Source organism: Triticum aestivum, unplaced genomic scaffold, assembly GCF_018294505.1.
Source record: "Triticum aestivum cultivar Chinese Spring unplaced genomic scaffold, IWGSC CS RefSeq v2.1 scaffold146147, whole genome shotgun sequence".
Taxonomy (NCBI): domain Eukaryota; kingdom Viridiplantae; phylum Streptophyta; class Magnoliopsida; order Poales; family Poaceae; genus Triticum; species Triticum aestivum.
Genome location: NW_025227486.1, coordinates 3,730 through 12,054, shown reverse-complemented (window position 1 = coordinate 12,054; position 8,325 = coordinate 3,730). Strand labels below are relative to the sequence as shown.

Genomic DNA, 8,325 nt, shown 5'->3' with positions numbered 1-8,325 from the left:
AAAAAAAAAAAACTAGTCCGTGTTCGGGATGTCAAAAAAAGAAGGTAGTCCGTGTGGTTTTGTAATTGATCGGGTCCTAATCTGTTTCCGTTACGTGTTCGTGCGACCGTGCGTGTATATATACCTGCACTATGGCGTGAGATTGTACCGTGAATCTGATTTTTGGTTGATGATAAAACTAAAGAAGTAGACGGCCAAAGTTTGTCGCGGGCATCTACTATTCGAGTTTTGTCGGGCATGGCTTTCGCTGGCGCATCTCTCGTCGCCAACGGCATGCTGTGCGCCTCCACCAAGTCGGCCGTCGACTCCGGCGCCGACAGCGGGTATCACTTGCTAGTTGTCGAAGGCTACTCGCGCACTAAAGAGACAACTCCCAACGGCAAGTGGATCGGGTCTCGTCCTTTCATTGTTGGAGGCCGTCGCTGGACCATCGACTACAGCCCTAATGGCGATAACTCGGAAGATGAAGAATTTATATCGGTTTTGCTTGTCCTTGACGAGGACATCAAGCAGAGCGTGAAGGTTCAGTATGTCTTAAGTTTCATCGACCAGCCTGAGTTGCGGGTGCCAAAGCACATACGCCAAAGTGAACCAGTTTGCTTCTACAAACAATGTGATGTTCATGGCCAGTTTAGATTCATGAAAAGGGAGGTTTTTGAAAGATCAAAACATCTCAAGAACGACGGCTTCGTCCTCCGGTGCGACCTTGTTGTCCTGATGTCGGATGGGGATACCGAGGAGCAGGGCGCCGGCACCAACGCTCTTCCGTTCAATGAACTGTCACCACCGTCCGACTTGCAGAGCCATTTTGGCGATCTCCTCCTGAGCAAGGAGGGTGCTGACATTACGTTTGAGGTTGGCGGCGACAAGTTTGCTGCACACCGGTGCGTGCTTGCAGCCCGATCCGCCGTCTTCAAGGCACAGCTCTCTGGTGCCAAGGATAAATCGAGTGTCGTCAAGATAAGCGACATCAAAGCCGACGTCTTCGCGGGCTTGCTTACTTTCATCTACACTGATGCAGTGCCCGAATTTGTTGACATGGAAGCAGACGATGACGATGATGAAGTTATATATGCAACTCGGCTGCTGCAGTTCCTCGAAGCTGCGGAAAGATATGATCTCCAGAGGCTCAAATCGATCTGTGAAGAGAAGTTGGCCGGTTTCATATGCGCAAAAACTGTGGCAGACATCATTGTCGTGGCTGAGCAGAGACAGTGCTGTGGGTTGAAGAAGGCCTGCTTGGAGTTCATCAAAGCCGACCCAAGTTTACACGCAGCTTTCGCGGCTGGTGGCCTGGGGCAGATAACCGGGACCCGTAGTCCCTCCCTTCTCAAGCGGCTGCTCTCCAAGTTCGGTTTGCTGAAACTCTAAAACGATTCTTTGTAATTTGTATATATATTTCTCTTCTAATTAGGTTAATATTCACTGATGTAAAAGATGGCCATGCATAGTATTGTGTTGATCAACCAATAGCTACTACTAGTCTACTAGCACTACTGTTCTAAATTTGTCTGAATATTGGAATGCAACAAGCTAATATATTTTCTATGTGCTTATCTTGCTTTCATTTGATCACGCATGGCTTCGGGTTGACATGTGGAGCTATAAATTTTTGTGTTGGGTGCATCCATGAATAACCTGCTTCCGACCCGTCCATATTTGCTAGCACATATGCTCACTTCTCCGATCTGAGGATGCATGATGAATTGATGATACGAAAATCCTAGACAAATCTCGTGGACAACCAAAGCACCAACACACATTTCATTCCAGATATGATTGTCGACATCATATGTACATACACTGTTTTTGGTTTTGGATTGTTTTCATGAAAATAGTCATGACTAAACTCAATTAGCTTCATCCTAGCAGTACATGACCATGCAATCCATGTACACTGTACATGGCACAAATGCTCAATACACGTAATATCCGCAGACGGTCAGGTGGCTAATACGGAGGAATCAATATACAGCTCGCATGCTGGTTTACATGAGTATATAATGTCTATTAATTTTACAGAGGGCATCATCAGTAATTCAGGATTGACGACAAAAACATATTCTTCTATAGCTACAGCCTAGCTCGCTGGCACTTATTTCCTGCCTTAAACTACTTGTGAGACACTACGTGCGCCTTTAGGACATCTCCAACGCTGACCCGCAAATTTCACCCGCATCCGTCAGCGGACAGGGGAACCAACCCGTGGACACATTTGCCCGAGACGGCCGTTTAACGCTGCCCGCATACATTTCAACAACTATTTGAACTAAACGGATGAAATTCATGAAAACACGGTGGATTCCATTCAAGTTCGGTCATAATTAACATGAAAAGGTCAATATTTCAACCGTTTAACTAAAAAACTAGAAAAAAAAAACTCTAAAACCCATAATGGACGACCACCTTGTAGGCGTGGCCGCCCTGCCCTGTTGCACTGGCGTCCATGCCATCGTCATCATCGTCATCCCTCCAGCGGTGGAACGACGTTGGAGGACTGCAGCAGCCTTGTCCGGTGGATGCCTGCCGCTCGCGGAGGAGCCGCCCTGACTCCTATTGCACGGTGTGGAGGGCCGCCCTGGCAACTGCTGACGTCGCCGGTGGAGCCTTGGCTGTGGCCTTGCCGCGGCTGGCGTTGGCGGGGCAGTCGCCAAGCGACCCTCCTCGCCTATCATGGCTAGCTCGCCGTCAAAGCGGCGGTGGCACATGGCGGCCGTCTCTGTGGTGGTGACAGAGCGGTCGAGGGCTCACTGGGCGGAGAGGTTGAGGTCGTTGAGGACCCAATCCGTCGTCATGTCTGTTTTGGCAAATACGGATCTGCGGCGGGCATTGCGACGGGCGTACCGCGCCAGCTACCTCGCCATGTGCTCCTCGTAGGAGACGACGACCCTGGAGCCCCATGGACCACCGCTGCTACCACCTTGGAGGTAGTGGAGGATGCGGCTCCACGTCTTCTTGGTTGCGGGAGGTGCGGCAGGGACGGCGGGGTGGCAAGGCAGGCCCGTCGTGACGGTGTACCGGCTATGCTAGGGGGCGGGGCGTCATATCGTCCTTGACCCGGCGTCCGCCGATCTGGTTGCCTCGGTTGGGCGGGGGCGACGTGGGCTTGTCCTTGACATCTGGATGACATGGTTGCGCTAGGGCAGGGTGACACCAACTCGTCCTTGACCCGCCGGTGCGGGGACACCGGCCCACGCTTCATGTGGTGTGGTGGTGGGAACGGCGGCTCCTCCTTGACGCTCGCCTACGATGGCGGCGACAGGCCCATTTGACGGAGTTAAATACTGATGTGATGCATTTGAATTGTTTATGTTTGTTTTGATATGTGATGACGTTTCAATTGTTTGAGAAAACACTTGGATCAATTGGCAATTTTATCGGAGAACTAAGTCTAGGGAATATGCTAGAATTATTATTATTTTAAATATAGGATTTTGGGGGATAACGAATATGTCTTGGAATTACAGGATATGAGTCTGCTATAGCTGCTCTAAGCAATGGTGATGAGTCTCTTGTGATATAGCTTCCTGAAGTTAGAACAAGAGTTATCCAGGCAGGCGTTTTGGCTCCCGAGAGCATTTGCTCCTGGGTGAACAGTAACTCGAATTTTTTTTATTACAAAACTCAGAAAAATCTGATTTTTTTAACACACCAGGGTTAGAGGGACAGTGGTATCCCCAACCCATCAGGGTTCAAGTCCTGGTACTCGCATTATTGCTGGATTTATTTCAGGATTTTCGGCGATGCGCTTTCAGTGGGAGGAGACGTTTCCGTCGACGACGAGGCACCTACAGTGACTTCGTAAATCTCAAGATGATATGCCGGCTCAATCTCTCAGAGGTGCTCATAGGGGTAGGGTGTGCGTGTGTGCGTTCATAGGGGTGAGTGTATGTGCGTATGTATGAGCGCTTGCGTCTATACCGTGTTCAAAAATCTAATTATTTTTGGGATGTTTGTGTTAGTGTCGTAAGCATGCTTGACAAATTTCATGTGAAACAGAGCAGTAGTTTTTCGTCGGCGAAAAAAACAAAAAATTGGGTGACATTTTGGGGTGACATTTGATGTTCAATTTTGCACAAGCCAAAATATTAACTTTTTTCCCTAAAACTTGCATGTGGCATTTGGAAGTGACTATGAATACATAAAAAAAAATTGTGTTTTTTTACATTTCCGAAGTTATTTTTGCACGCATGAGCAGTCTTCCCAGGAGCCGAAATGGATTTCCGAGTTAGCCGCATCTAACAGTGGCTAACTAATGATGATGAGAGTCAAAAGTAGTGCGAAGAAACGAATGAAACAAAGAACAAATATTCATGGGATGATAATATTCAGCCTCCCTTTGTTTTTGAAATGTACCTAGCCTTTCCTTTTATCCCCTTCAAACTACAATTATAAATCCCTCATTTAAATATATCCTTAATTTATTAAACTTCAAGTGTATATAAGCTTACAATTAAATCCAACAAATATAAGATAATAGTGGTAATTTTCCATAGTTTTTTGAAGGTTATATACAAATGTACAGAACATTTTCACAAATATAAATTTCTCCTTTAAATTGATCCCTTCATTTATATAACTTTGAATGGAAAATATAATAATTATAGTTGTGTCCATCCTTTTTTTTAATTTGACAAATGACGTGCTTATAAACAGTAATGAGTGTTACATCCATAATTAATTGGACCATGATAGCCAGTGAACATTCCCTGAGAGCATGGCATTTGTGAACGTTTTTATGGCAGCTTCTTCTAACACACATGACAATTTCTTTGAAACACATGACAAAGTTTGCAAACAAAGGGATTTTGATGTGAAATTTGCCGTGTTCGCGTGAAGGAATTGCCATGTTCCCGTAAAACATAAAATGCCATGAAAAGCGTTCGCGAATGCCGCCCCCAGCGAACGTTCGCTGAATAGCTTTACCGAAATTAAGTGAAACATAGCACAACCAGGCATCCGGCCGCCCCAAACCCTCCTCGAAATAGGCTTTCGCCCCGCTTTATAAATAAAGCAACGGTTCACACGATCCAAGTTTGAACAGCAACCAACAGGAAATGGCTGGGGCCACAGCACAAATAAGCCCAAGAAAGCATAAGAGAAATATAAAGAAAAAGCCACCTAGTGGCTACCGCCGAGCGGCCCTACGAGGACGACAGCCGACGCGCCGAGGCCAAAAGCGCATCCATCATCAAGCCAAGACGATCACGATCACGCTGCCTCGAGAGCGGGTGCTAGTGCTGCAAGAAAGCAATGAATTTGAAGGAGTCAGAAGCCTTCTTCGGGAAAACCTTCTCAATCACCATCTTATTCCTAGTCGTCCAAAGAGTCCACGACATTGCCGCAAGCCGCCCCAAACCCTAACGGTCCCGTCCAAGGAGACGGGTAAGACCGCGATGGCGACTGGGCGAGGGTGAGCACGCCCATCTGCCTTGATCGCGCAGCTGGAAACCAGTGCTCCAGATCCGCGTCGATCCGTGTTCATCTTTCACGCCTAAGACGTCCGCCGCCGCCGGAGGAACTAGTTTGACTGCCCTACACTACTCGAAGAGAAGAGGACCAGAGATGAGACTGGGTCAAGCTGCGGTGGCACTACTGGACACTCCCACAGGTTTCGCTTTATTCAGTGTTAATGGTAGGATATGTTCCGGGCCGCAGAAGCTCTGGACGTGGTTTATCATGGATAACGTTGCCACGGAAATTATCTTATTCCTCGAGTACATCAAGGTTGATGACAAGTCTGCTGTGATGGGCGTCGATGGTCCTGGGGAGAGGCTCGCTTATTCAATCAGGAGGCACTGCAAACACATACCACAGCTGGTTGTCGAGGATGAAAATCTCAGGGCTGCTATCATCAAGTCCAATCTGGGAGTCGATTGCTACGACGACAAGGACGTTATCCACGAACTGATGTGGGGGTTGAGGAATATGATGCCGTATTTTGTGCGTAAAGAAACACACAACAGCACTCGTGAGTACCTTCTCCCGTTATGCCAAGGGTTTAAAGATTGCGTGAATAGATTTGGAATCAGTATTTCTGCAGAAGCAATTGATAAAAACTTCATAGCGTATGTTGGTTCATTGGATCGATGCGATGCAATATTAAAGCATGCAGCCAAGACGGTGCGTGAGACATGTGACAAGCTGGTTCCGGATATCGGTCGAATTATCGAGGATGACAAGCTCTATGCAGAAGTTATGGCGAAGATTCTGACCCCTATCGCGGTGATAGAATGGCATCCCTCCATCAAGCGGTTGCCCGTTGATGTGGTGCAGAAGATAGAGGCTGCAGATACTGCAGCAGATGATGCACGAGAACAAGTTGATTATGACATGTTTTGTCTAATAAATGAATGCCTTCGTATCCTTAAGCTTTACCCTGGATGGATAAAGGAGTTGCTTCAGAAAATCAAGCGTTTGGTTGATAAGTCTTCTGGACGCCAAAAGAGGAGCCGCACAGTGGTAGCTGGACAGGCAAGCGACGACTGCTCTTGTGCTAATGGTGTGTGTGCTAAGAAACTGAGGGCCGTTAAGGGGAAGCTTGGTGTTGAAACCCTTGGTGATCTCCTCCTGAGCAAGGAGAGTGCTGATATTACCTTTGAGGTTGGTGGCGACAAGTTCTCTGCGCACCAGTCCGTGCTTGCAGCCCGATCGACGGTCTTCAAGGCACAGCTCATTGGCGCCATCAATGACGACACTACGGCATCAAGTGTCGTCAAGATAGATGACATGAAAGCAAACGTCTTCAGGGCCTTGCTTACTTTCATCTACACTGAAGAAATTCCCAAATTTGAGATTGCGGACAAGACAGATGATACAAAAGAGGATGAAACGGAACAAGACTGGCTGCTGCAGCTCCTTGAAGCCGCGGAACGATATGATCTCCAATGGTTGAAGTCAATCTGTGAAGAGAAGTTGGGCAATACGATCCGCGAAGACACGGTGGCAGACATTATTGTCGTGGCTGAGCGGAGACGCTGCCCCTGGTTGAAGGCGGCTTGCTTGGACTTCATCGAAACTCACACAAGTTTGCACACAGTTTTCACGGCTGGTGGATTGGAGAAAATAATCAGGACCTGCAGCCCCTCTGTTCTCAAGGAGCTTATCTCCAAGTTCCAAACCTATATAAGAGGGTGACAATATTGTATCCACCGTCGTCTGATAGCTACTATGAAAGCCATCAGTCGTAGTGGTTATGTGATACTCAATGTGGTGTATTATTTACATCACTCTATGAAAGCCAACTACAAAGCGAGACACTCAGCTCATTCTAAGTCGGCAATCAGTGTCATGTGTTCACGGGCTGTTGTGGCCACTCCACTATGTTCCTTATGTTGTGTCAGGACTCAGGACGATTGCCGTTACTTACACTTCTTTCAGAGTGCATTAAAAAAATACACCTCTTTCAGAGTATACATTCATCTTCTTCGGATGTATTTGGTGTCAGATTTATACGTGCCGCTCTTCATATTCATATGCCCATGCCTATGTTAAGTTGTTAATTAACCCATAGCAAAAAAAAAGTTGTTAATTAACCCAACTATTGTTTTATTTTAATTCTCAATTTAGGCTTGGTCTGTTTCTCTTTCTTGGAAGTCAAGTCAGCTCATGCTGATCATGGCATCATGGCCTGATTAGGTGCACGTGTAGGAGTCTGTATCCAGGTCTTTGTAAGATATAAGGGGTACACCAAGGTGTACGATATAATATACAAGACATATACAGAAGCTATATGTAAATACGGTCTAATACCCTTCCTCAATCTTAACTATGCCCTGAAGTACAAAGTATGTTAAGATTGCGCCTGCAGCCTACAAACTGAGGTTGTGGAAGAGGCTTCGTGAAGATGTCAGCAAGTTGATCTTTGGAGGAGATGAACTTGATGTGGAGTAGCTTCTGTGCAACACGTTCCCGTACAAAGTGATAGTCAACTTCAATGTGTTTTGTCCGAGCATGAAACACTGGATTAGATGAGAGATATGTAGCTCCAATGTTGTCACATCAAAGAACAGGCGGCTGAGTTTGAGAAACTCCCAACTCTCTCAATAAGGATTGTACCCATATGATCTCAGCTGTAGCATTTGCAACTACTTTGTATTCAGCTTCAGTGCTACTCCTGGACACTGTAGCTTGTTTGCGAGCAGCCCAGGCGATCAAGTTAGGACCAAAGAAGATAGCATGTCCCCCCGTGGATCGCCTGTCATCTGGATTACCAGCCCAGTTTGCATCAGAAAAAGCAGAAAGCATAGGAGACGGTGCTGGCTGAAGAAGTAGACCACATGAGGCAGTAAAGCAAACATAGCGAAGAATGCGCTTCACCGCTGT

The 8,325-nt window shown here is 46.8% G+C and overlaps 2 protein-coding genes across 2 annotated transcripts; both read left to right on the top strand.

Moving 5' to 3' along the window:
• The first annotated feature begins 161 nt into the window (after nt 1-161).
• LOC123172748 (BTB/POZ and MATH domain-containing protein 2-like) lies at nt 162-1,572 on the top strand. Its single transcript, XM_044589676.1, has one exon. The coding sequence runs from the start codon at nt 238-240 to the stop codon at nt 1,369-1,371; it is 1,134 nt and encodes a 377-aa protein (XP_044445611.1). The 5' UTR covers nt 162-237; the 3' UTR covers nt 1,372-1,572.
• Nucleotides 1,573-5,169: 3,597 nt separating this feature from the next.
• LOC123172746 (uncharacterized) lies at nt 5,170-7,248 on the top strand. The gene has a single exon (XM_044589675.1). The coding sequence runs from the start codon at nt 5,566-5,568 to the stop codon at nt 7,135-7,137; it is 1,572 nt and encodes a 523-aa protein (XP_044445610.1). The 5' UTR covers nt 5,170-5,565; the 3' UTR covers nt 7,138-7,248.
• The last annotated feature ends 1,077 nt before the right edge of the window (nt 7,249-8,325 follow it).